The following is a 27,646-nucleotide window of genomic DNA, read 5'->3' as shown; positions in this document are numbered from 1 at the left end:
GAGTGTCAGTAAGTCGCGAACATTGGGCACTAGAGCCGAAGCCGATGGATAAGCATACACATCAACTGGAGTGAAGGCACCATGGGTGACAGAACAGCAGACGGCACCGGCAAAAGCGAACCGAGAGTACAGGCTGAGGCCCTCAAGCTTCTTCTCGGGGCGGCCGGGGCCACAACAGTGTGAGACGCAGCCATTGCGGCGGTGGTGGATGCGCGCGACACGAAGGACTGGGGATGGAAGAGGAACAGGTGTGTTTCTGATCTGGAAAAATGCGGGAGTAAAAATTTGAGGAGCAACTTGTTGACAGCTTGCGACTGCGGTCAGAGTCAGACTAGGGGAAGAGCGACCCACGGCGTTTTGAGGTGACCGGCGTTTTTCGGCGCTTTTAGGCTCTTTTCGTGGTTTCCGATTGTATTTAAGAGGTGACGCCTCACGGACGCGCTAGGGACTGTAGAGACTAGAGATCTTACAAGACGGGTGGCCCCTCTTCCCGTATCAACCGGCCAGATCTAGAAAGCTCTGACCTGCGACTGGCAGCCAGTTCAGCAAGGCCTCGGGTAGTTAAGGCAAGGGCAAAGGTTTTGGATTCTATGTAGATCACATATAAATCAAGACCTTGATGAGCTCCTCAACCACTATCTATATAATATATCAAACGCGCCGCTAACCACACTTAAGAAGAGATTCCTCTATTTCTAGCCCATATACTTCCTGACCAATTTAATCGTCCTAACTCACCTAACGACGATAGCCTTGGGGTAGTAAATTTGATGGTCGATGAGAAGTGATGAAAAGCATAGTCAAGACCTTGCGAGGTTTTCCACCTTACTAGATTTAGGTAGTAGGTTAAGCCCTCAACAGGGTCTCAAGAGGTCCTAGACCGGCCTCGACGAAGAGATGTTCAGTTGTCCAGCCATCGCCGACAAGGCGATGGTAAGCAATGATAGGAAGGTGATCAGTGGGCCGCCAATGGAAAGTCGACGACCTTTAGAGTGTCACCCTTTGCCAAAATCGTACTTGTAATCTTCGAGATCCTTGAAGCCTTCCTTAGCGGCGACTTTGTCTGCAACCTTGACGGCTTCAAAGTAGGCTTGCGGCCACCGCATAATGGCTTGCATGGGTTGCGCTGAGCCGTCCGGATCTGCGATAAAACATGTGCGAAACGCGTCGTGGCGCTAGTGCCTGATTGAATGCCCAGCCGAGCCGATTGAGATTGAGGGAACCATGCATGTATATGCCCAATAGTGCTACTGAATGTCTTCAAATCCAGGGGAAAGTTGTTGTTGTTCCCAAGCGTACTCTCGTGTGATGGAAAGCGGCACTTGTCGTTCAAAACCATCCTCATCGCGGAATGGCGGGAATGGTGGCGTTGGAACCCGATGATAATCAACAGAGATTGTGGACCAACTTGCAGCACGGGACCATATTCCTTGCGCAAGCGATGAATGACTTCGCAGGTTCATCCATTGTAAGCATCAATCGCCTATAAAATGTCTAGGGAAACATTAGACAGGTGAGAAAAAGAGATGAAGACTTCCATTTCACCTGTATAGCGGCGCCACCAAGGCCCGTAATGTGCCATAGTCCTGTTCGAAGGGGCGTTGCACGAAACCAGACAAGGCAGCCATGGCGAAGAACACAAGCAAGAGGCCAATTATCTTTAGGCAGCAGCAGAAATGCGCGATGAAGGTCTTCTAGTGTCGCAAGATGCAACTGTACTGTGGCTGCTATTTCGGGCTGTGTCAGAGGACCAGCCCTGCTAAATCAGTGAATCGCCGAAATCGCCGAAGCCCGGTCATGAACCATGATTGCTGGTGCGTAGCACAGTTCTTACGGTGACAGATCTTTTATTTAGACAGGCTATCCTAAGTATCAGGTTGCGGGTTCGGAGACGTCAGGGTTTGTTATCTGATATGTAATCCTTCACTATCCACGGAGGACATCGTCCGGACACCTTTTAGCCTAGCTGTATTTTAATTCTATAATACGCAATCAAAAATACTACGGCAAGATAGCTGAGCAAACGACTTATAAACCTAGTCACTACCCAGCGGAGTGGGCTTGTATCTATACAGAATTAATATCATGTAGATTGTGGACGAACATATGATGTATGTTTTTTTAACACCTCACCAAGTCAGACTTTACACTGTTGGCATTCCCTTGCTCCCTTGCATACATACACACATGCCTGAGTTATGTTAGGTACCTAACTGTGCGTTGTCATGAGGTCCTTGACCAATCTCTAGTTGATAATCCTGGCTAGTCTGCAAATGTATGAATTTCCACGAATGGCAGGCCGTGTCAAGAGATGCCATAATGCAGGCGTGACATGATATCAGATATCCCATTCCTACCTATCCATAACCCCAGCTCTGTCTGTAATCTGTATCTTACTAGCGGCGTTGAAATAAATCACTAGTCGGTCTTTTATGAATTAGGCGCCTAACCTCCCGACTCCAACAGCTCTTGTTCTCCTATCTTACGATCGTCTCCTATCCCCCAACTCGCCTTCATTTTTGAATCTAAATACTCGTATCTGCCCACCAACATGCGTGAAATTGTGAGTCCGCTCACTGACTTCGGAATATCCTGTCGTCGAGATCGCTGACCTCTGATCTCGGTTATGCTTGAATAAAGGTTCATCTTCAAACCGGCCAATGCGTGAGTCAATCCCCGTTCTCATGAGAAATTGAAGTAATGCTAAGCTCTGATACTCCTTCCAGGGTAACCAAGTTGGTGCTGCCTTTTGGTAATTCCAGCTTAACTGTCTATTACTCCCAAATTCTACCGTTCCTACCTCTGACACGGCCCAGGCAAACCATCTCCGGCGAACACGGTCTCGATGAGTCCGGCATGTCAGTGATCCGGTCACTGTCGCTTACGATATATCTGACACTGCCACAGGTACAATGGCACGTCCGATCAGCAGCTGGAGCGGATGAATGTCTATTTCAACGAGGTCGGCAACTCGAAATATGTCCCTCGAGCGGTCCTCGTCGACTTGGAACCGGGAACAATGGACGCCATTCGCTCCGGCCCCCACGGTGCCCTTTTCCGACCTGATAATTTTGTGTTTGGGCAGTCCAGCGCGGGCAACAACTGGGCAAAGGGTCATTACACGGAAGGCGCAGAGCTGGTGGATCAAGTCATTGATGTTGTTCGCCGTGAGGCGGAGAGCTGTGACTATCTGCAAGGATTCCAGATCACCCATTCTCTGGGCGGCGGAACGGGAGCTGGCATGGGCACGCTTCTCATCTCCAAGATACGGGAGGAATTCCCTGATCGGATGATGGCAACATTCTCGGTCCTGCCATCCCCAAAGGTCTCTGATACCGTGGTGGAGCCGTACAATGCGACTCTTTCAATCCACCAGCTGGTCGAGCACGCAGATGAGACGTTTTGCATCGACAATGAGGTATATCAGTCCTGATTATTCCACGCCACGTCGATGCGAGCTAACAGGCACAGGCGCTCTATGATATCTGTACACGGACGCTGAAGCTGTCTTCCCCTTCGTACGGCGATCTCAACCATCTCGTTTCGACGGTCATGTCCGGCATCACTGCCAGTTTTCGGTTCCCGGGACAGCTGAATTCCGACCTTCGGAAGCTGGCGGTTAATATGGTTCCCTTTCCCAGGCTGCATTTCTTCATGGTGGGCTTTGCTCCATTGACCAGTCGAGGAGCCCAGTCCTTCCGCGCAATGAGTGTTCCAGAACTCACGCAGCAGATGTTTGATTCCAAGAATATGATGACCGCTTGCAACTTTCAAAATGGCCGCTTTCTGACCTGCTCTGCCCTTTTGTAAGCTTTTCCTTCTACTCGACACCCCAGAAAAAGCTAATCAAATCTCAGCCGCGGCAAGGTCTCCATGAAAGAAGTCGATGATCAAATGCTCAATATCCATACCAAGAATTCCGGTTACTTTGTGGAATGGATCCCGAATAATGTTCAAACAGCCCTCTGCTCCGTGCCTCCAAAGGGCCTGAAAATGTCGGCCACTTTTGTGGGCAATTCCACGTCCGTCCAGGAGCTCTTCCAGCGCGTGGCGACCCAGTTCACGGCCATGTTCCGCCGCAAAGCCTTCTTGCACTGGTATACCGGCGAGGGAATGGATGAGATGGAATTCACCGAGGCGGAAAGTAACATGAATGACTTGATGTCCGAATATCAACAATACCAGGACGCCAGTATCTCCGATGGAGAGGAGCAACAGTATGCCGAGGAGGAGGAGGCATATGAGGCCGAGGAATAAACCCTCTTGAATTTCATCATCTCGTGCAAGATCGACAGTAACCCTTTTCAGCTTCAATTTTGTCATTCCTTTCTCTGTCTCTCTGGGGAACCTGTCTGGACTTCCTCCTATTGTTTACGATACTCACCGTCTTTAAACAGGAATGGAACTTCAGTCAGCTGATAATCTAGTAGTGGCATTCTCTCCGCATTGCGCTCAAGGCAGAGGTCTGGTAGATATCGTCCTCTGTACCCATTGATCGCATTTGGTTGATATGCGAAAGATATCCGACATATACGAGTCAACCGTGGAATAAATGTAGTGCCCGGTATCTCTGTGCGAACCTCTTCGGTTTTCAGGTCCTGAATTTCGAGTAAAGGTTGGGCGACTGTCAGCCACAAGAGCCCATTCTGATGTTTATGACAAGAGCCTATTTTTGGTACGGCGGTTCCGGGTGACGGTCAGTAATAATATCCGCGAGGAATCACGGAACAAGTCGGTTCTTAGCCCTAGCATCGAACTGCTTAACAGGCCAGGTTTGAAAGCATGTCTCGTTACTCTTCCTCGATGTACCCAACCAAGAGATAACTAGCGCCCATCACGCCCATCACGCCATCTTTGCATAAGTTGCTGTAGGCATGGCGACCAACGAATTAGGTAGGGAGAGGACATCCAAGCCGTATGATAGAAGTCACAACGGATATATCGTAATTGGCGGGCAGGAGTAGGTAGTTCTTGTAATCGAGTAAACTGCGAATTAATGTAGTATCCCACATAGGACTCTTTGCTATCGTACTATGGGTATTGGATATTGAATTAATACTTCAGTATAGGTTGATTTGATGCGAATTACTAAACATATATATAAAAGTTTTAATCGTCTATAAACATCTTGGACCATGAGCAATACGCATATGCCTAAGGGAAGAGAGATTGAAATATAAAAATTGTTAGGTTGAATACTCACTCTGTCTGGGGTTTTCTTCACTAAGAATGTTGATGCTACCTAACCCTAATCCACGCAGAACACATACAACTACATCCGTCAGAGAAGCATGGGACGAGTGATAGCCGGCTGATAACCATAAAATACATCAACCCTCGGTGTTTGCAGGCAGTGTCAAGGATGATTCTTTGTCAGGCCTAAGGTTGCGGCACGACAGCGCCGGAAGTACATCACAGCAGATTTGTTGTATATGCTTGCCTCATCCTCCCATATTAGCGCGGCAAAGCGAGCTGGCAAGGATGATAAGGATGATCTGAAGGAGCTTCCATCTCGTAGTGAAGGCTGATCATCGAGCTGGCGATTCCATGGGCAGTGATCATTGGAACCTTTTTGGTTTGTGTTGGAGTAGATAGTAGCTGCCTAAACACCCATCTTCGTACTCTACGGAATATCTAGGGTACTCTTACTCCAAGGTGCCAAGCACCTATTTCTTTAGCCTGGTTTCCTCTGCACTTAAACAATTGGTCTATTTCAGGCCGCAATCTACTCCGGTGGACCCTGGTGGTTCTGTTAGCGCCTTACAATGATTTTGACTCTTTCAATTCTGCCACCCTATAAAGTGGATAGTAGTTACTACAGTAAAACCTCGTTATAACAAGATATTCCAGACAGACCATATTTCTCGTTATATCGAGGTTCTCGTTATATCAAGGATAGTATATATTAGTATATATTTAGCCTGTAAAATAGCTTCGAATGTCCCGCTGCGTCTGTAGGCTTAGCTTTCGACCCCAAAGGATATGCTCATGCTTATCTAGCTCATATATAAGGCTAGGGATACCCTCTGCCTGCTGCTCTTCATATAAACAAAGTGTTCTTAGTGCTTCTAAAGCCTCATCCAGTGGTATTTACAGTAGAACTTCAAGCTCCTCTTTAGAATCATCATCAAGCTCCAGCCCATACTGAGCTAGAATCTGGCTCTTAATATCTTCAGGAGTATCTTAGATAGCTTCCTCTATAGGGTTTAGAAAGGTATCAATATCCATGAGATCCTGGATAGGCGTAGAGAGCTTTAAGAGAGAGAATGCATTCTATATATCATCTAGAACTGCTGGATCAACAGGCTCTCAATATAATGGTTAAGAATCTAGAGCCTTTTAAAAGCAATTCTGGATTACCTATCTAGAAAGATTAAATTCCCAGCTCTGGATTCCCTATTAAACTGCTCTTAGAATGTTCATTAACATGATTAGATTATAATTAAGCTCAAACTCTTAAAGGATAAAGCAAATCTAGTATCTTTTCCAGTATGACTTCCAACAGTGGATAATCCCTTAATTAAGAGGCTGATATCACCTGGTAGAGTTTACAGGAAGCCATATAATAAGAGTATTCTGTAGTGGATAGCTACTAGATTGAATCTCTGTCACAGCAGCTTGATGAGCAGAGAAGTTATCTATAAGAAGGATAATATTCCATCCACTTATCTACTTATCAAACTAATAAAGAAACTCTATAAATATTAATATTATAATCTAGGCTTTCTAGTTACTCCACTAGATAAGATTCAGATTCTGTATATTAACACCAGTGGCTTGGAAAGCTTATAGATTCTTTGCTATACTAATAAACTATGGTAATAGCTTCTTAGAGCCATCCATATTGTAATAAAAAAGGGCTATTATGCGTGCTTTATCTTTCTTTTAACCTGGAAGTTAACATGTTGAAAGACTCTGTGCAGGAGAGTGCTTCCAGAAGAGGCCAGTCTTATTATAATTAAACTAGTCCTTAAGGCTATACGCACTTAAGACTTATTTAATCTTAAGCATCTCTTAGTCTGCCTAAGCTAGAATACTTCCCTCCTCTCTATGTTGTTAATACCATCTTACTAACCTCCTTATCTAGAAGTTATAAAGCTATCTATTACTGAATACTGGCATCTCTTTCCCTGGATAGATCTTCTCCCAAAAGACTGAGCCTTTTATTAAATAATCTCTGTAGAGATAGGTATTTATTCCTCCACATATATCATCCACTCAAATAAGGCATTCTCTAGCTCTGGCTAGTTCTCACGGCATTGGCGCTTTGCATTGCAGGAAGGGAGGGAATCAGCATTAAGATATTCATATTTATAGGATAAGATATCAGAGATAAGACCAGATGAAAGAGTATGATTATAGGTGTCCTGAAACCATTTGCGAAGCTCTTTCTGTGTTGCATTTGGATAGAGGTGTTTTTAGGCTTGTAAAGCAGCCTTCTAGGACATTAAGATAGGCTTTCTCTAAGGTATATTAGCTAACTGACCCCTGCTACGTTGCGGCTTAGTAAGACTAAGCCTTAGTATTCGGGGTCGCGCGTTGCGCGACCCCGCCATCTCAATGAAAACCGACATCTTAATGATAAAAGATTTCAAAGTCGTATCCCTCATAGAATATCTATTATTTATCAACCACCACCATGCCGGACGATTATTATGATATAGAAGATCGAATTGAACAAGCCTTGCGCACATTACGGCGTCAAGAAAAACCAAATATCTCAAAAACTGCGCGGGAATTTGATGTCCCAATGCAGCGGCTTCGACGCCGCTGGCTTGGGACACCTTCACGTTGTGATAGGGCCCCAACAAATACAAAGCTTTCTGCTGAGCAGGAGATGGCTCTTAGGCAGTATATTGATAAGCTTATTAAACTAGATATCCCCCTCGGCCGCAGCAGATTGGTAATGCTGCAAATTTAATACTATATCGCGGACATACTGATCCAACAACTTCCCCCCCTCAGATTGGCGAGAAATGGACGAAACGCTTCCTTAAACACTATCCAGAATATCGAATACGAAGGCAAAGAGCTATTGAGTTGGAATGGAAGCGGGCACATGACCCTATGGTTATTAAGATGTGGTTCCATAATCTTAAAGGGTTGATGGAAAGGAACTGTATCCATCTACGGGATCTTTACAACTTTGATGAGACTGGCTTCCAGATTGGAATTGGTAAAGATTAATGGATAGTTACTAGAGAGTTTAAAAAGGCTTCCTTCTCTCCTAGTAATACCAATCGCGAATATGCAACAGTGGTGGAAGCAATCAGTGCTGACGGCCATTATATCCCTCCCTTCATCATCTTCAGCGGCAGGTGCATCCTAGCTGGATGGTTTGATGTTTGTGATGAGCCGGATTATATAATCGGTGTATCAGAATCTGGATATATTAATGATCTCCTTGCATTCCAATGGATTCAGCACTTTGAGCGTCATACACAGCGTCGAACAGTAGGTGTTAAACGCCTACTTCTCTGCGATGGATATGGATCCCATATGACCTATGAGGTTCTTGATTTCTGTGAGAAACATAATATTATCTTATACTTCCTTCCTCCATATACAAGCCATCTCCTTCAGCTGCTAGATATTGGTGTATTCCATGCCTATAAGCACTGGCATAGTGAAGCTATCCAGGATGCTACCCAGACAGGGTGCGGCAAATTTACAAAGGTGGAATTCTTATCCGCCCTCTTTGAGATACGACGCAAGACTTTTAAGAGTCATACATTAAGGCATGCTTTTAGCCTGACTGGCTTGAATCCCTGGAATCCATCTGTCGCTCTTGAAAGGCTACAGGATAGTGAGCTCTTTGCCAATGAGGAGACAAGCAATTCCTCTTTTTCAATCACCAACACCCCCAAAACAGCGCGTCAAATTGATAGATATGGTCATCATATTCTTCAACTATCCCCAGATGAGGAAGATTCCTTCCATACCTGCCTTGCTAAGCTAGTAAAGGCCTCAAAAGTGCAGGCAATTCTAGTCAATCATCTTACGGAGCGGGTGGCCCAATCTAACACTGCAAAACTAGCACGTCAACGCCGTGCGCATGCCTCCAGAGCCCATCTACGGACAGGTGGAATTATACAGAAGGGAGAGGTCAATCGTATGAAGCGTGTGAAGCAAGATTACAATGAGCTGGTTGAAAAGAATCGATTACGGCCTCAATGGCGGAAGGTGATGACTGAACTTCAGGAGTACTGCCTTGCGAAAGGAATAATTGTTCGAAAGCGGAGAAAGGCTAGAAAGGTAGATGAAAGCCAGTAGTTACTATTTCCATATATTTTACTAGTAAATTTACACTGGAAGGTTGCCAGTTTCTTCATGATAGTTTGATATCTATAAATTTTATTGTTGAGATGTCGGTTTTCGTTGAGATGGCGGGGTCGCGCAACGCGCGACCCCGAATACTAAGGCTTAGTCTTACTAAGCCGCAACGTAGCAGGGGTCAGTTAATAAGAACCCTTGATATAATGAGATTTTGTATGGGAGAGAAGGCAAAGTTAATGAGACTTACTGTAGCAAGGGATCTTGTTATTTATATGGAAAATTAATTGAAGCAAGAGATTTATCTTGTTATAATGAGGTTCTTGTTATAGCGAGACTCGTTATAACGAGGTTTTACTGTATAAGGTGGGACCGCTGGGCTACCTACCATGTTATCTAACTAGCAATCTAATGAGTTCCCTTGCCTGCTTTATTCCATGACTCATCTGGAAATGGTGGTGCTCAGACTTTATTGCTTTCTAAGATCTGTATCCTCGCAAGGTACCACTGTACTAACAAAATCACCGGAGCAATCAATGCTCAAAGGTTTTATTTCAGAAAGCCACCGGGAAGGTCCGGTCAGTATTCTCCGTCTAGCGGTTCCACCTTACATCGAGGGTTGCAAACCGGTAATCCATGCCCATAAGCCAGAATTGGGGCGGATCCATTGGGGGCCAATACTGTCAATACAGTTCTGATCCTTGTTCGTTCATGCAGTGAGAGCTCCACTACGTATTTACGTCGGTTAGGCGCATATATTACTATTGGTAAGTGCATAATTCAGAACCCTCGGCCCAGGCTGTAAGCGGGACAGAAGAAAGAGATTAAGGACAAAGGTACATGCCACGCTGTTCTGGATCCAGGAGTTGCACTCAACCTAGCCTAGGTAGAATCGTGTATATACAAATTGAGTCCAACAATGACAGGCCGGCAGCATCCCCATTCCCCAAAGATCACCTGCGTAACCACAAGATTAACTCGATCGGTTCCGTGGGCCACATCACGCAATGTAAAACCGGAAAATAAATGGCCACCAGCACGAGACAGTTGCTCCTTGCCCCACACAGCCCCAGGTGAGGTCCAGTTCTTGTCCATATCCGTGCCATGGCGACCCACGCTCCCAGGACATTATTCTCCCTCTTGGTGTAGTCTAGCCGATGGAGCAGTAGTTTAACCGACCTTACTAAGTTACTAAGCCGCACGTAGTAACTTAGGTGTCGGTTAGGTGGAAAAATGTCCAACACCCCGACCACTGATCCTCGAAACAGATAGTGTGATAATCAAGACTGGGTTATTTGTATTATACAGCACATTTAAGCAGATGGAGAAGCTCGGGCGCACCAACTCCTAGTTTGGCTAATGTAATGCTTGGCGGGGATAGTGCTCCAATGAAGGGGTTATTGATGACTAGTGTGAAATAGGCAAATGGATATAAATATAGATTATCCTTGCAGTAGCCTGGTTACGTGAGATTTAGTAGTGACTGTGCTGTTGATCTCTAGGAGAGCTACTTGACCTTTAGACTCAGGTATGCCTGTCCATCTAGAGTCCAGCATGCTTTTAGTGGAAGACCCTCTAAAGCGTCGGGTGTCAAGAGATAAGGATCTACTGATGTCGTTTCCTTCCAGGATCATCCGACCTTAGAGCCACCTTTCCCCTGGTCCTTGTACAGCCAGCAGTCTGATAGTCCTCCAGTAATACATAGTAGAATAACCAGCATCTGTTAGTTAATCATATGTTTGGGCCTAACCTACCCGCAATAGACTGGTATGACTATAGAAAACCACTTTCTAGATACGACTATTAACTAATTTAAAACTTAAAACAAACCGAGTTATGGGTCTGGCTGAGCCCGGGACGAGAGTAGCAGTATGCAATAAAGGTGAATTCTGGTCGATGCAAAGCAATGAGCGATAGTCAAAGCTGACGGCGAACAAGATAGATCAGATGGCCAACTGGTAGCCATACTAGGAATGTAAGAGAGTATCAGCTCTCAAAAAAGTCTGGACTTTTGACCATTAATCCCAGCGCTCTATATGGCAGTTATTACCGACAGCTCAGGTGGAAAGAAAGTAATACATACCCCAGCGATGGGCTCGCTACGCACTTCCCACACCAGCGATAGACGATCAAGCTAAAGACGAGGTACGACGCAGTCACCAGGGCTACACATATACAGCGGCTTCCTCTAGTCTTTTGGGTTCCGCATCTCTGAGATGACCGTCAGAAAGGCACTGGTACCAGCCGAGGAGACAAAGATGATACAGGAGGCGACCATGCCGCCGGTAAAACCCGGGTTATTGATGGCGACGAACCCAAGGTCGTACAGCCCTTCCTGTGGTGCAGCTGCCGGTCTGTCTCGGGTCGTCACGCCGACCACAACAATGAGAACCGCGACGTAGATGACAGGAATCCCACGTAGGTCAGCCGACCGACGTTCTCCGGTTTGCAGATGGATGCCGTTGCGGTGATCACCACTGCGGCCAGGAATGGCCACCAGACGGTGCACGCTGCGTGGTGGGAGAGAGCATGCAGCACCGTGAACACGCCGACGATGCCACTGCCCGTCACCAGGACATAGGCAAATAATAAACAACTGGCCGGTGACCTCCCTGGCAACAGTGCCACCGGCAACGTAAGCCATGTCGGCAATCGAATGGCAGTGGGTGTGTCTCATTCGAGAGTTGCCCAGGATGCCAAAACAGTACATGTTGAAGCACCCCCAGGCCACAATGCTGATCGAGGGCCCCCGACGACTCACAGCGCATACAGCGCCGACGGCAGTGAAAGCACGCCTGTTGCGAAAAGGACTTTGGTGAAGATCACGGCCACATTGAACCAACCCACCTAGCGGAAGTTGACTCCGGAAGCCGTCCTCTCGAAAATCTCCCCTTCCTCTTCTAATGCCTCACCGCGTGGACTGACTTGCTCAGAGTCGCATGCCTCATGGGCCGCTGCCTGCTTCTCACTCGACATGATGACAGAGAAGGACGATTTGACAATCTCTAACTTTCTTACTTTCCGTTTACAAGCTGCGAAGAGGATCAGAAACTTTATATAAACATATTATCTATGTTGGAAACCCCAGTCCTCAGGATCTTGGATAGCATGTTCCTCTCCAGAAAATAACCCGGTCAATATGACCCACTTAGCGGTATTCGAATGCCATAATTCATTAGCAAAAGGTACAGTAATTGGCACCGGCCATAGTGTGGATTAACTCTCGACCCACAGGAAAGCATATGCAGGATGATGAACTGGGTAATCCCCTCGGCACAGGATCGCGAGTTGGACCAGGATCTGGTCTGGAAATATGTAGCTACGTAACGAGATATGAGGGGCACTGGCCAGTAAAAATCCAACGGCACAAGCACTTGTCTCAGAAGTTGCATCGACTAAACCGTTAGTATGTTTATTAGCTGCCTGGTGGGACGATCCCCAATACACCTGGGAAATGTTTCCAGCCCCATTTAAAGCTAAAAGCGCTGTTTTATTCTGTTTTAAATCATAGCTGTTGCTTTGAAGGCGGGGTCTTCGGCCTTCAATTCCTGTTGTCGTCTGCGAATCGTGACATATTCACGCCGTACTGTAATGAGCATAAACTACTCTAAAGTGGTCGCAGTAGCTTTCTCTCTATACAAGTCCTCGCAGTGATCATGCCACATAGCGCTTGCCAAGACGACTATCGTGTCGGAGTAGACGTCGGCGGCACATTCACAGATGTCTACGCCTTCACGCCCGACGGCCAGATTGCAAGAGCCAAGGTGCCGACCACCGTTGAAGGCCAAAGCGTCGGGGTCAAGAATGGAATCCAGAAGGTTCATCACATTCTCAAAGAACGCTACTCCTGGGACGGCAAGTTCCAGTTCATCCACCATGGCACCACCACCGCCACCAACGCTGTTCTCGAAGGCAAAGGAGCACGTACCGGGTTGATCGTGACGGCAGGACACAAGGACATTTTGGCGGTGCGCCGGTCCCAGATCCCTGGTGGTCTGGGGGCTTGGCTGCACTATACCCCTCCGGAGCCGATCGTGCCTCTGGAGCGAGTGATACAGTGTCGGGAGCGGATGTCGGTAGACGGGAAGACGGTCGTCGCGGTGGATACGGATGCGCTGCGCGAGGATCTGAAGGCGTGGACGAAGGAACGGCCCGAGGCTGTGGCGATCTCGTTGCTGAATTCGCACTGCAATAGCGAGCATGAGGCTTTGGTTGCGAAAGTTGTGCGCGACGTGCTCGGGTCCGAAGTGACGGTGATCTGCTCGAGCGACGTTCTCAGAGAGGTCGGCGAGTACGAGCGAACGGTCACCACCTGCACCAATGCGCTGGTCAAACCCGTGGTTCAGAGCTATCTCAGTAATCTGCAGGATTTACTGGCGGTGGATGGCGATACGATCCGCATTCTCAAGTCGGATGGCGGTCTGACGAGCTTGGAGCTGGCAGGCCAGGCGCCTGTCAATATTCTGATGTCCGGTCTGCTGGAGGGGTCCAGGGAGTGGCAGACGTCGTCACGCGACATACGCCATACAAGAACCTGATCACCTTTGACATGGGTGGCACGTCGACGGATTGCGCCCTGATCAACCAAGGGAAACCTCAGGTTCGTCGCGAGACAGTAGTCGGCCAACTCACTGTCCGGTCGCCCGCTGTGGATATTCGGACGGTAGGAGCAGGAGGCGGTTCGATTGCGAAATATATGAGCATCACTGAAACCATGAGAGTTGGTCCGGAGAGCGCAGGGGCCAGCCCAGGACCCGCATGCTACCGCAAGGGAGGGACCGAAGCCACCGTCACGGACGCCAACCTGGTGTTGGGATACCTGCCTAAGAACCTCTTGGGAGGCGAATTCACTCTGGATATTGAGGCCGCAACGGCTGCAGTTGGCGCCATCGCCGAGCAGATGAAGCTGTCTATCGCCCAGACCGCGGAGGACATTATCAACCTCGTGAATGAGACCATGTACGGAGCCCTGCGTCTCGTCTCAGTCGAACAGGGCTATGATCCCAAGGATTTTGCTCTTGTCGCTTTTGGCGGTGCAGGACCCCTTCATGCCAATGCCGTGGGCAAACTCCTCGGTGCTTGGCCGGTCATTGTCCCTCCATCTCCAGGCACTCTGTGCGCCCTGGGTGATGCGACTACTCGGCTGAGCCACTCTCAGTCTTCCTCGTTCATCCGCCTACTCTCCGCTACAACAGCACAGGAAGTGAAGAGCCAGTTTGATGAGCTTGAAAGGACAAGTCGGGCCGCCATGCAAAGGTCCAACGCAAACCGTTCGAAGCAGCTGAATATTGGCTATCATGTGGATCTGAGGTATCGAGGCCAGGCACTGAATTTGACAGTCGATCTGCAGGCGGATGAGCTGCTGCTGGAAGACAGGTCATGGCGAGAGCTCCTGCAGGCGAAGTTCGACCAGCTCCATGACCAGCAGTTCAAGTACTGTCTTCCCAACTATGAGCTGGAGCTGATGCGTCTCGAGGTCGTTGCCGTCGACGCGTCGCCCAGTATCGAACTTCCTCAGCTCAGCAAGGCGGAATCGCCTGTGCCACCGGCCGATGCAATGTTCTCGAAGAAGCAGATCGTCATAGAAGGCAAGACGATGGAGGCTACCATGTGGGATCGGGAGAAGCTAAAGCGCCAGGGCATACGGGTCGATGGCCCCTGCATTATCACGGAAATGGACAGCAACACCCTGGTCCTTCCCGGGTGTTACGGCGAAATTGACTCGATCAGTAACATTCTGATCCGCCTGGCAGACGATCTGTCGACAGAGCGTCCAAAAGACCAAACCGCAGAGGCTGCTCTGGAGACAGTCCGATCGACCCCCTTGATCCCTACGCTGGTTGCGTCTGCCTTGGCCTCCATTCGCAGCGAAATGGATACTCTCATGCTGCGTTGTAGCATGTCGCCCGCTATTCGGGAGCAGCAGGATGAATTTAATGTCATCACCACTGCCGATGGCAAGATGCTCGTGGGTCAGTTTGGCAGCTTCATCACCCAGTTCTTGGGCGTCTGGAAAGGCACAATCGAGGAAGGGGATGTGTTCATCACGAACGACACGTACATGATTGAAGGCGCCGTGACACACTTGAACGACGTGATTGTCCTGTTGCCCATCTTCTATGGACACCGACTGATCGGGTGGGCGTCGCAGTTTGGACACCTGACTGATGTCGGAGGAATGGTGCCTGGCAGTATGTCCATCAACGCGTCCTCGATCTTTGACGACGGCGTCCAGATCCCGTGTATCAAGCTGTACAGCAAGGGGTTATGAACACCGATCTGGTCGAGCTGCTCTGTCGCAACTCGCGCCAGCCCGACTGGTACAGGGCTGACTTGTTTGCCATCATCACCGCATGCCGAACGGCCGCCAGCCGGGTCAATGAGCTGGTCCTGCGGTTTGGATGCCAGGTCTATCTCGCGGCATGCTCGGAACTGCTCATGCGCAATCGTGCCGCAATGGCGCAGATCATCGAGACCGACTTCACCGACAAGCCATGCACGTTTACCGATTTCGTCGACGACGACGGCCACGGCATCGGGCCCTGGGCCCTGACCTGTACGATGAGGAAAATCGACAAGAACAGGCTGCTGTTTGACTGGAGAGGGACATCCCCACAGAGCGAGCACAGAATCAACTTCTATCTCTCCGAGACCATGTTCAAGATGTTCATCGGCTACTATATGATCGCCGCCGTCGCACCCGGCACTGTGATCAACGACGGCTTCCACGACCTCATCGACATCTATATCCCGGAGGGCAGCGTCCTGAAGCCAGTCCGACCAGCGCCGATATCCTGTCGTACACATCTGCTAGGCAGAACAATGGACGTCATGCAAGCGCTCATCGGGCAGAGGAACCCCATCTACGCCGCCGCCGCGGGCTTCAGCGACTCCCCCCACTTCTTCTACTCGGGATACAAGCCCGACGGCGAGTGGTATCAGCTGTATCAAATTGGCTTTGGCAGCGTGCCAGCCCGCAACGCCGGCGACGGTCTTGATTGTCACTGTCTGTTCCCGGCAATCAAATCGATCCCCACGGAGATCATCGAACTGAACTACCCGCTCCGTATCGAAGCGAACGAGAGCGTGCCGGACAGCGGTGGGCCGGGGTTCTATCGCGGGGGCAATGCCCAGCGCACACTCTACCGGTTCCTGTGTCGCGGGGAGTTCAGTCTGCACGATGACCGGTGGTTCATGAAGCCGTGGGGGATACAGGGCGGCAAGCCCGGTTCCCGGTCCCGGAAGGTTCTGTACAGATACTCCAAGTCGAAGGAAAAGCCGCCGGTAGAAGTCCTGCCTTCAAAGTGCGACCACATCCGCGTCGACCCGGATGACCTTCTCGAGTGGGTGACCTGGGGAGGCGGTGGACTGGGCGATCCGTTGACTCGGCCGGAGGAGAAGGTCGCCCTAGAAGTCCGTCGCCGCCTGGTCACCATCCAGGGCGCTTACGAGAACTACGGTGTGGTCGTGGATCCAGAGAATCTGAGCGTGCGTGAGGCCGAGACCGAAGCTCTGAGGATGAGGATGAGGACTGCCCGGGATGCGGTGGGCAAGGCCCAGCAGTATGATCGAGGAGGCACAATCGAGGAATTGACGGAGTCCTGCCTCAAGGAGACTGGGCTTCCTGCTCCGAGTCCGCAATGGGAGTTGGAGCCTTATGGGCCGCACATGTCGCTTCCGTATGTCAAGGAGTGGTATGTGCGTATGAAAATGACCAAGGGCTGGGTGTTGCAGTCGTAGATGGCTTCATTTTCTGTGATTTACTAGAATAGCCGTTTATAATACTAGATGGGAGTGACCATCCGTAGTGGTGCTTACATAGATATACACTCTCTAGTCAGCATCATTGAGCCTATAGTGTCATGTTGAAAGCAGTGGATTTTACCGTAATTAAATTTATTTGATTCTAGAGACTTCTAAAAAGAAGACATACAAAATGACAGAGGTTAAGCTTTATCCAGAACCAGCTACTCTTTCTTCGGCCGCCAATCCTCGTGCCACTCGGGGCATGGATAAGCATACCGGCTGAGCGACATCATGGGGAAATAATGAGCGTAGAACCCACAGCCCATGTAGAAATACTTTAGTGCTGGTATATGGCTTCTCGTCGAATAATACCTTTTTGATCCATGGTAAATCCGTGGTATGACTCTTAGCCTTGCGAATCCCGAGTCCAGGGCTCTAGGCTCAGAATTGCCCCTTTTGGTAATGAACGTCACTACTGCGCGTACAAATCGACTGAGCCAAGGTCCACTTACACGGTGCAGAAAGTTGCTACGCAGAGTTGGTTCGGATGGTCTCTTTCAAAGTCTATTCGTTACGTTATTAAGCGGAGCTTTCCATGAGATCTCATGGGAATATTTGTCCGAATAGCCCTTATACTGACCTCGTCAGACTCCAGAGAAATGGACCCCCTTTCAGGGTCATAATTGTCGGGGGATCAATTGCCGGCCTTACTCTCGCACACTGCTTGCACAAGGCAGATATCTCCCGCATTGTCCTCGAAAAGCGACCTGCAATTGCTCCCCAGGAGGGAGCATCTGTTGCAGTCCTGCCAAACGGGGCGCGAATCCTGGAACAACTGGGGTCCTACGACGCGGTCGAGAAGCTGGTCAAGCCAAAGCACGTCTTGAATGTGTATTTCCCAGATGGATTCCAACTCAGCGATCCGTATCCCAAGACCATGATTGAGACCGTAGGTTGCCAACCTCGCCTTGCCTTGTGTCATCCTGTCTGATCGGCCCTGGTTTCGACAGCTTCGGGTGCCCAATGGCGTGTCTGGACCGCCAACAATTACTCCAAGTTCTGTATCAGTCCTTTCCCAAGAGATCGGACATCTATGTGGGCAAAAATGCCATACGGGTTGACCAACAAGATAGCCGCGTGCTGGTGCACACTGCAGATGGAAGCACCTACGAGGGTGACCTGGTCGTCGGTGCTGGCGGGGTCCACAGCCGTGTTCGGACTCAGATGTGGCGGGCAGTGACAGTGCGACGGCCTGGTCTGTTCAGTGATAGCGAGATAAAAGGTGAAGGATACTTGAACTACGTAAATTGTCCGAATGGGCGGCTGATGACTGTGATAATGGCTGATAGGGATGAGTATCGAGTATGCCTGTATTTTCGGCGCCTCGGCTACGGTCTCAGGATTGAACGAGCGACACATGCATTCCAGGGTTGAAACAGGACAGCATTCATCTTCATGCCGGGAGTCAATGGGCGAGTCTCCTGGTTCATCCTTGTCAAATTGGATAAAAAAATCAACACGGTAGCGCGCGCGGTTCTCTGTCAAAGACGCCGCAGCCTGGGGCGAGCGATTGACGGACAAATACATATGGAAGGACATTAAATTCAAGCAGGTGTGGCAGAACCGGGTGACTTTCTCCATGACGGCACTGGAAGAAAATATATTTCAAAACTGGAGTTGCGGCCGCATTGTCTGTATTGGTGATAGCATGCACAAGGTTCGTTGGAATCGTTGCTGATGGAAGTGGATGACTACCCCGGGTCTGACAATTGCTACTTTTTAGATGACGCCGAATCTCGGACAAGGGGCCAACTGTGCTATTGAAGATGCGGCCGCTTTGACCAACAGCATACATGATGCCCTGAGGAGTAAACATCCAGGACACAAGCTTTGTGATGACAAGATTGAGGGAGACCTCTCCGATTTCAGCAACATTCAGGTTAAACGAATATCCAAAATCTACAACGCGTCGTGGATCGCTGTGCGCTTGCAGACTGGAGCAAACCTGGCATACAAGGTAGTGTTGCGTTATTTGGTTCCATATGCTGGAGACAAACCCGCGAAGAGAGTGCTGGGCATTCTGGGGGAAGCTAGAGTGTTGGACTTCATTCCCTTACCCACCCGCTCAGGTCCAGGCTGGACACCGCGCAGGAAAGATGAAAGAGCCTTTCCGATATGGGCTGGAGCTGCGTTTGCAATTTTGTTACTGGTATCAGTGTCGTCAGTCAACCTGAAATCTGTTGGATATTACATATACTGGATGTCGGTTCTCGGCGGCTCCCTCATGGACAAAACCCGATGACAGAGCAACGCTACCTGCCTCGAGGGCACTATTTCTCTTTACTGCTAGTTCTTCGTCACCCTAGTCTAATTCAAGGTCGGGAAATGGTGAGGACGAACTAATGGAGAGCCGTTCCGGAAACCCAGGCCGAAAAGGTTGAGTTACATTGCCGGCAAGCCACGTTATGGTTATATGTAACCTTACTTGTTCCCGCCAACCAGAACGTTCATCTTTGCCAGACGAGTGACCTTGAGATTAATGGATGAGGCTGATTCTGTATGCTGATTCTGTCTACTGCTTCCGGTTGAATTTTCCAGTGTCTCCCATGCCAACCATGTCGCACTCTTACAGCTAACCTTATCATTTACTCTAAGGTGGTGCAGGTTTGGTATAAAGAAATACAGCAGTCATGTTTACAAGTTGAGTGAACTCGTTTGAGGAACAATTTGGTGCAATCAATTCAGTAGTACTAACGGAACAGTGGCAAATATCTCCTCGTAACGACTGATACACTGCTTCGTCTCCCACTCACAGTTCCTTTGGGCACGCAATTTCCATAAGAGGGGTACCTTACTCATGGCGGGGATATCTTGCTTGATTCAGGCCACCTTGACGATGGAGAAGAGTGATGAGGAGAGCATGGAAGGCCTGTAGCACATGCAACAATCTGCATTCAAACCAAGTATCTGTCGTCGTGCATTTTTGCCGACTTGAAGCTTCCTGCCTTCGCCGTCAACATGTGCAGAGCCTCGGCGAAGGGCTCACCGGGACTATGGCTGTTTGATCGATGGTATGATAGTACTTCTTTCCGGTGCCGACTATCTGTATGCTGCATTGAGTGATGCCGATGGCTTTGGTGACTTCAAATGCTTCTCCGCCCTCCTTCAAATTGTTTCCCAATCATACGGCCTGTAACGCGGTAAATGGCTTGCGGTTCTGCCTCGGTAGAAGACAGAAAGGATTAGAGGCAGCGAACGGTGAACAGCAAATGTCAAAGCAATAGAAGCATTCATGACTGTATACATTCTTCCTTACAGCGTAGCGGTTTAAAGTCTTCTATTGCCTACACCCACTAGCAGTATTCCTTCTCTGCTGGCTCTCTGCTGTCACAAGGAAATGTTCAAGTATGGCCATTTACATTTCCTTTTGTGCCATGAATGTTGTTCTCCCTGATTCTATATACAACATTATTGGAATCCTTATTTTTTTTTTGGAAGGAAGTCAACATCGACTGAGAATATATTGCACCTCGGCATCTGTGTGCCAGTAGAGCAATCGCAACGCGGTCAGTCGCAGACTTTGGCGCGTGGTCAAACCATAAACGACAAGAGCTGCGATGTATGAGGAACTTCTAGGGCTCGTCTGTTGACTTGTATGAAGAGGCATCGAGGCATTGAAGGGCTTAATATATGATAATACCACTCACTGTTGCCTACTGCCACCAATTGATGCTGATTGGAACAAGGATGCTGCATGCCAAGGAGAATGGTGAAGAACAACGCTGCGACAAATTCGAGTTAGTTTAGTAATTCGGACAAGGATGTTAGTTAGGAGACCGACTTTCCGTCTGCCTAACAAATTAACTGATCCATCCCTCTTTCTGCATCTATCAACAGTGCTCTCTACCACAACCATGGGCTCCGCGACCCAAATTCCAAACCGCGAAAAAGATGAAGAGATCCCCGACTGGAATCTCACCGAGGTAGACCGCATGCTCCTTCGCCAGACAGACGAGGAATACGAGCCACACTCCTGGGACGAACTGAAATGGATAATCCGTAAGTACGACCACCCTTTCCCGGGACATGACGCTAAATCGCAACGCAGAGGAAAATAGACTTGAACTCTTCAAGCGCCTCCCTTCTCACCTCAGACGCTACATCAACTGGTCAAAGGGCATAAAAGAGCGGTACGGAGGCACCCTCAACTACATCTGTCAGGAGCGTCTCAGCTGGGACGTGCAAGACTCCAAAGTCGTGTCCAGGAATCCCATCCCCTTAGCAAGCCCCTCCGACTATTGCATCCGCTTCAATGACTGGCCGTACGGGGTTGCACCGGGGATCCGACACCTGGTCGTCTGGCTGAAGACCCCGTTCCCCTTGCAGGAAGATGGAAGCCTGGCTTCCGAATCGCGCGCGCGCATCGAGACGTTTGTGTCGGCTACTTTTGCGCAGCGTTTGGCGAGGGAGGACCATGCGGATGCGCCTGAGGACCGGGTGTTGTGGTTCAAGAATTGGGCTGCGTTGCAGAGCGTGTCCGCGTTGGAGCATTTCCATGTTATGGTGAGGGATGCAAGCGAGCAGGCTCTGGGGGAGTGGATTGGGGCAGATAATATGGTGACCATCTGTGATGTGTCAAAGTGAGCGGTCTTCCAGTTCCGTATAATCAGGACTATGCAAAATCTACAGTCTAGGCATATTAGATTGAATTAGGGGAAGAGACCGTGATTCCTAAATTTAACTTTCACTACTGCCTTGTTGATGTTTGCTTCTGCTCAACTATGTGTAATAATGCATTTTCTCTCCAGGTTTGGATAGTCGCTCATAGTGCGTGGTTCAATGCCTTCCCTTTCCCTCCATATGTGTTCACCGTGTATCTTAGACACTAGTTATAATACTGCCTCAAGCGCTGTGAGAACGATTCTTATTCCGAGGGAGTAGCACCCAGATAATGATCAAAAGGACCAATAATGAGAGAATGAAAGGTTGCAGACTTTGCACACCGCGCGCCCCGGATATAGCACCAGCAGCAAAAGTCAGTCTACGCCCAATGGGAATACGCAGGTTAGCGTGATACTCGAGTAGGATTTCATAAGCATCGTCGACAAGGAGGCAAACTTACGTTGCAGCGCCCCCACCTGCCAATGATGACGCGAGCCCAATGCCCGGAGTATGCAGATGCTTTGGAAGCAGTTTGGCCGCCACTAGGGCCGGTGAAGAAGCCAAGCAGCGAGACAGCAACAGCAGAGACGACAAACTTTGGGACTAGCCAAAAGACAAGCTCCAGGGCAATTGAAATAGCAAGGTAGATAGTAACAGCAGTCCGCTCTCCTTCATTCTAGTCAGCATTGAATCGCTAGGGCTGCGTGAAGGGGATACATGCCCAACCAGTCGTTCACGAAGCCCAGAACCAGACGCCCAATAGCGACGCCAGCCCAGAAGCCAGTTGGAACCAGACCTGACCGGAATGGCTCTCCGTTACGGACCTGAACCATGAAATCAACGACCCATCCACCCACGGACAGTTTCAGATTCAGTTATCAGGTCATTCGCTCCAAGAAAAGCCCAACCAAAGCACCTTCAACACCCATGTACACAAACAGCCAGATGGCTATCAGCCAGGTAATGGGACTTTTCATCGCCTCCGTGGTTCTGCTCCCACCGCTGCTATCGGGGCTCCTGCAGTTTTTGGCTCTGTAGCTGACTGCATTTTCTTTCCAGAACGTAGCCACGCTGGCCAGCAGTTCTAGAACGGAGCCCCCAAACAGAGTGTAGTAGAAATAGTTCCAGCGCAGGCCGGACTTGATCATCTGCGTCGCGATGTTGGGCTCAGTGTTGCCCTGCGTCGGCCATCAACACTGCTGTAACGGTCATTGGACATGATCCACGTACCCGACACCATAAGACGCCCCGAGGAGCCCCATCGTTGTATTTGCATTGGTCATATCAGCGATCCATGAATTCCATCCAGCGTCGATGAGGCCATTGCCCAGGCCAGCAATCACATAGACGGCCAACATTGCCGGCCAGGGTGGCTGGTTGGCCATGATCACGAACGGGACGATATGGCATAGGGGACCGATAATCGCAATCCCTCGTTGTCCAAATGTCATATGAATCTTGTTGACGACGAGAGTGGCAATCGTGTATCCGGCAAACGGGGTCACGAAGATCAAAGAGACCACGGTGGTAGACAGCTTATAGTCTTCGCGAAGCTACTCGGCGTTAGTTTCTCGGTGATGAGGACTGGTTTAATTTCTATGCATACATATGGGACGAGTGCCTGGGAGAAATCATTAGTCTGTACCATGGGCCTGTACAAGGAGAGCTTACTCCGTAGAGGCCATCACTCGCTCCTACAACGGCGAAACTGGCGAATGGTAGCTAAAAGGCGCCATTTGTTGATGGGAGGGTCATTCCATTTTTGTTTTGCTTGAACGATCGCATCGTCAACAATCGGACCAAATGTGTGGACTGAGCTCTATGACTCTTGTTATCCTTGTGAAGCAAGCTCAACTGTTGTCGTCGACATATTTGCTGCTGCAGAAGAGAGAAACAGAATTAGACAGAAGGAGACGGAAGGAGGCAAGAAGGATAGTTGATAGATATTAATGCTGTTAGGAGTCAATAAATACTGCCATGAGCATCTTTCCCCACATGATGAGTCAAGTACTTTCTCTTCCTTGTTGGAGGCTGACCCACTGAGACAGAATCATAGCAAATCTGTGGACAGCCAAGTCTCTAGCCTCCAGACTATGGTTGTAGATAGAGAGCTGATTCACTGCCTTCTTTCTGACATCCTAGGACCTAGGTGCAGTAGGCTTATGACAGTAGGCTTATGACGGCCCTAGCCGAAAGGACCAACTGCTGCTTAAGCGTATTAACCAGGATACCAGGATGTAATGACACTATAATTTTAGTATTATATCGCTTTTCTACTCACTTTATTCGCATGCTGACAAAACGTTCTTACATAGTTATATATATACTGACCGTCTGCGTAACTAAACCCTCAAGGACTTCTGCGGATCTCTCCACCAGGTCGTTGCATTCACCTTGTATCAATCCACAGTCCTCTTAACGTCTTATTCGAGGTTGACAGCCGCATCTACCCAAGTTTCTGGAGGGCGAAAGATTCCATGCTGATGACCGGGTGGTCTTAATATCTGCGGCCAGGGTTTCGATTTATCCAGTCCTCGACGTTGCCAGCCTTCGCGCCGTCATCTTGATTCGGCACCACAGCATCGATGACTCCGATACAAAGGTTGTATTTTGTCGCCGCGTGGTCCGAACCTAGATAGTGAGGAGCATCGGACTCACCGCGCTGAGAGATGGTGTTGACGGGATTGCTGCAATCGGAGACATACGGATGGGAAGTCATCATGGTACCACCAACAGCAAGGAGTCCTACTTCCTGTCCGAGGACATTCGCATGTCTGATGCCTCGTTCTTCAATATCTCGGCCAGCGAGGCCGAAGCCACAGACCCTTCGGCAACGACTGCTGCTAGAGACTGTCTACGAGTCCCTGGAGCGGGCCGGTCAGCGGGTAGACGCTCTTCGGAACTCCTCCAGGGGTGTGTCCTGTGGTCTGATAATGTCAGACTGTGTGACTCGCGTGGAAATCAACAATAAAATACGCCCCCGCTATACCATCACCGGGCTGGCACCGACCATCCGTTGTGATCGATACGGCTTGTTCCCCGAGTCCGGTCGCCTTGCATCAGGTCGTGACGTCTCTACGCCAGGGAGAATGTTCAACAGCAGTAGTGGCGGGAACCAACCTTCTGCTGCACCCCAATTGTCTTTGTGTCGGCTTCGAAGCTTCAGATGTTGTCGCCAACTGGCCGCAGACGCATGTGGGACGCAAAAAAGGCTGATAGCTATGCCCGTGGAGAGGGCATTGCGCCTGTTGTCTTGAAACGCCTCAGCGATGCAGTTGCTATGGTGACCCGATTGAATGCGTGATCCGAGCCACATGTGTTAACCAAGACGGCCACACACCGGGCCTCACCATGCCGTCTGGGAAAGCGCAACTGGAGCTGATCCGGTCCGCTTACCAGATGGTTAACCTGGACCCAGCGCTTCGTGCCTAGGATCGATACCAGTACTTCGAGGCCCATGGGACCGGCACTCCCGCCGGCGATCCTCAAGAGGCTTCAGCCATCTATCATGCTTTCTTCGGATACATGCCATCTCAGCGGCATGCGGAGACTGAGAAACTGTTTGTAGGATCGATAGACAGTGATTGGACATACTGAAGGCACAGCTGGCTTAGCAGGTATTGTCAAGGATCCACTGTGCATTTCAGCATGGAATTACCCCACCCAACCCCCTGTTCGACCAGCTCAGCCCACAGCTTGAGCCATTTTCTGCCAGTCTGAAGCTTCCAGTCAAGGCTATGGCATGGCCGGACTCTGAAGCCTGTGGTCCCACGACGCGTGTCTGTCAACTCATTTAGCTTTCGGGGCACTAATGCGCATACGATTCTTGAGAGCTATGAGGAAGGCATAAACGCCGTAGACAAGCCCGTTGAAACTGCCACCCAAATCTCCAATCCCTGTCGTGCTGCCATTTGTCTTCTCTGCATCTTCTGTGCCAGCGCTCGCTGCCATTCTGGAACAGTACATTCAATATCTCGAGGACAATCCCAATGCCGACATGCTGGACATGGCGTAGACGTTACTACAGCGATATTCATTCTTGACGCACCATATCGCCATTTTGGCACCTACAAGATCTCCTAATTACAAGAATCCGCGAAGAGCTGGGCCTCCTCAAGGCCAAAAAGCCGCCGTCCATCGTAGCTCCCAGCTACATACCGATGGGACGAAGCCCATCTTGGGGGTTGTTCACAGGCCAAGGCGCACAGTGGCCGCAGATGGGTTTGCACTTTATTACTCACTGCCCAGAGGCCACGATCTGGTTGGACGAAACGGAGAGATCACTCGCTGAGCTCCCTATCGCGCTGCGACTAAGCTTTTCCCTTCAAGAAGAGCTTGCTTGCAGCTCAGACTCACTCCAGGCTGCATGAGGCCGCGTTGTCACAACCAATATGCACGGCGCTTCAGATCATCCTTGTCAATGTTCTTTCTGCTTTAGGTATCTCCCCTACTGTAGTCGTCGGCCATTCATCTGGTGAAATTGTACGCTACCGGGATTTTGTCATGGGCTGACGCCATCCCAGTCGCCTACCTGCGCGGTCAAGTTGCGAGACTGACAGGTGACGGAGCAATGCTGGCGGCTGGAATCTCTCGAGACGAAGCCATCGTTCTCTGCCAGCAACCAGGGCTTGATGGCAAAATCAGCTTGGCAGCAGTAAACTCATCTTCCAGTGTCACACTCTCCGGTGACCGTGATGCCATATCCCGGGTGGAACAGATACTCCTGGACGAGAAGAAGTTTGTGCGGCTTCTCCGGGTCCACACTGCATACCATTCCCATCACATGGCTTCCTGCGCAGAAGCTTACCTGCGAGCTTCAGACGCAGTAGAGATTCAAATTCGCTCCCACACGTCGTCACGGTGGTATTCTAGCATCTGTTGAAGGACAGGAGATTATGGCGGAGCAGCATGGCTACAGTATGAGCATAGACTACTGGAAGGACAACATGGTCAAGCCTGTCTTGTTCTTCCCCAGCCTTGCAGGCAGCATTACGCTCCAGCAGTGACGATATGGCCCCTGATATGGTCGCCGAGATTGGGGCCTCATCCGGTTCTCAAAGGTGTCGCACAACAGACGATCACGGATCTCTTCCCTTCGGAGGTTCCCTACGTCGGATTACTGAACCGTAGCCAAGGTGGCATCGAATCATTGGCCAAAGCGATCGGCGCCTTGGGACCAGATTCAACCCTAAGTCCTCATCATACACTTGATCAGCAGAATCAAACCATGGATCTAATAGCATCTCTGCATATTAATTAAGATTGCACCTTCGCACCACCGCCAGTGATACCAAGATAGATGACGTATACCGCTACTCGGGAGGAAAAGTCAAAAGAACGGCAACGAAGAGCGAACAGTGACTGTGATGGATTCAAGATGTACAAAGTCATACAATGCCTAATATCCTTAGCTGGAAGGCTACCCTTTACATGCATCGTATGAGTTTAGGCTGGGTAATAGATTATCGCAGTAAAAGGTGAGGTGATATGCTCATTCCACACGGCCTGATATCCGCGTGCCCTCAATAATTCTGCAAAACTTAAACTGAATATGAAGTGCTCATTAGTGCATAGGCTGGAGAAGCGGCACCGGGGAATAGACCTCAGTAAGATCTTATTATGCCATCATATCCATGTAACACCCTGAAGGTGCTATTCTATGACGCAACACCTGTATCAGGTTGCACAACCCTCCGCTTTTTGATATATATATATATATATATGATACAAAATCCTCAGATTTTGCAGTTTGCTTGGGATAAGCATTGAGTTTAGGGTTTCTCTCCAAGCACTGATTAAAGATGAACGTGCACGAGTTATGTGTGTACCTGTGTGGAAGGGGTGGAATTGCCGTTGGCATTTCCATGGTATTAATTCCAATCTCCTCATTCCCGGCTAATTGATGGGTATGAGTTCTGACGCGTGAGCAGGTGGTATGCTATATAATTACCCACGCTGTCTATAA

The 27,646-nt window shown here is 49.4% G+C and overlaps 8 protein-coding genes across 8 annotated transcripts; 5 read left to right on the top strand and 3 right to left on the bottom strand.

Annotated features, from left to right (window-relative positions):
* Positions 1-846: 846 nt before the first annotated feature.
* Positions 847-1,106, bottom strand: P174DRAFT_424681 (uncharacterized protein; the record flags this gene model as incomplete). Its single annotated transcript, XM_024825221.1, has 2 exons — positions 847-985; positions 1,018-1,106. 2 exons carry the CDS (start codon positions 1,104-1,106, stop codon positions 847-849), a joined length of 228 nt encoding a protein of 75 aa, XP_024679110.1.
* Positions 1,107-2,551: 1,445 nt separating this feature from the next.
* Positions 2,552-4,257, top strand: P174DRAFT_424680 (tubulin beta chain; the record flags this gene model as incomplete). Its single annotated transcript, XM_024825220.1, has 7 exons — positions 2,552-2,563; positions 2,641-2,664; positions 2,727-2,752; positions 2,817-2,858; positions 2,908-3,418; positions 3,472-3,806; positions 3,858-4,257. 7 exons carry the CDS (start codon positions 2,552-2,554, stop codon positions 4,255-4,257), a joined length of 1,350 nt encoding a protein of 449 aa, XP_024679109.1.
* Positions 4,258-11,200: 6,943 nt separating this feature from the next.
* On the bottom strand, positions 11,201-12,281 carry P174DRAFT_445399 (uncharacterized protein). Its single transcript, XM_024828333.1, has one exon. It carries the CDS (start codon positions 11,981-11,983, stop codon positions 11,462-11,464), a length of 522 nt encoding a protein of 173 aa, XP_024679108.1. The 5' UTR covers positions 11,984-12,281; the 3' UTR covers positions 11,201-11,461.
* Positions 12,282-12,412: 131 nt separating this feature from the next.
* P174DRAFT_507199 (putative hydantoinase/oxoprolinase) lies at positions 12,413-17,185 on the top strand (the record flags this gene model as incomplete). Its single annotated transcript, XM_024831361.1, has 5 exons — positions 12,413-12,458; positions 12,508-12,679; positions 12,896-13,727; positions 13,766-15,464; positions 15,509-17,185. 5 exons carry the CDS (start codon positions 12,413-12,415, stop codon positions 17,011-17,013), a joined length of 4,254 nt encoding a protein of 1,417 aa, XP_024679107.1. The 3' UTR covers positions 17,014-17,185.
* A 233-nt stretch (positions 17,186-17,418) lies between these two features.
* On the top strand, positions 17,419-19,321 carry P174DRAFT_463925 (putative FAD binding monooxygenase; the record flags this gene model as incomplete). Its single annotated transcript, XM_024830329.1, has 6 exons — positions 17,419-17,478; positions 17,675-17,994; positions 18,030-18,301; positions 18,369-18,448; positions 18,545-18,736; positions 18,803-19,321. 6 exons carry the CDS (start codon positions 17,419-17,421, stop codon positions 19,319-19,321), a joined length of 1,443 nt encoding a protein of 480 aa, XP_024679106.1.
* A 1,582-nt stretch (positions 19,322-20,903) lies between these two features.
* On the top strand, positions 20,904-21,852 carry P174DRAFT_413392 (GIG1 family protein). The gene is made up of 2 exons (XM_024824347.1): positions 20,904-21,078; positions 21,128-21,852. Exons 1-2 carry the CDS (start codon positions 20,934-20,936, stop codon positions 21,661-21,663), a joined length of 681 nt encoding a protein of 226 aa, XP_024679105.1. The 5' UTR covers positions 20,904-20,933; the 3' UTR covers positions 21,664-21,852.
* Positions 21,853-22,137: 285 nt separating this feature from the next.
* Positions 22,138-23,551, bottom strand: P174DRAFT_515576 (putative MFS transporter; the record flags this gene model as incomplete). Its single annotated transcript, XM_024832202.1, has 10 exons — positions 22,138-22,157; positions 22,225-22,357; positions 22,419-22,505; positions 22,590-22,847; positions 22,877-22,880; positions 22,912-23,234; positions 23,288-23,302; positions 23,353-23,368; positions 23,391-23,500; positions 23,537-23,551. 10 exons carry the CDS (start codon positions 23,549-23,551, stop codon positions 22,138-22,140), a joined length of 981 nt encoding a protein of 326 aa, XP_024679104.1.
* Positions 23,552-24,388: 837 nt separating this feature from the next.
* P174DRAFT_424675 (uncharacterized protein) lies at positions 24,389-26,687 on the top strand (the record flags this gene model as incomplete). Its single annotated transcript, XM_024825219.1, has 7 exons — positions 24,389-24,566; positions 24,622-24,820; positions 24,871-24,964; positions 25,114-25,241; positions 26,043-26,155; positions 26,205-26,437; positions 26,511-26,687. The coding sequence occupies 7 exons, from the start codon at positions 24,389-24,391 to the stop codon at positions 26,685-26,687; spliced, it is 1,122 nt and encodes a 373-aa protein (XP_024679103.1).
* Between the last annotated feature and the right edge of the window lie 959 nt (positions 26,688-27,646).

Source organism: Aspergillus novofumigatus (genome assembly GCF_002847465.1).
Source record: "Aspergillus novofumigatus IBT 16806 chromosome Unknown P174scaffold_8, whole genome shotgun sequence".
Classification (NCBI taxonomy): Eukaryota; Fungi; Ascomycota; class Eurotiomycetes; order Eurotiales; family Aspergillaceae; genus Aspergillus; species Aspergillus novofumigatus.
Note: the sequence above shows the minus strand (reverse complement) of the source record. Positions and strands in the feature narration are given on the sequence as shown.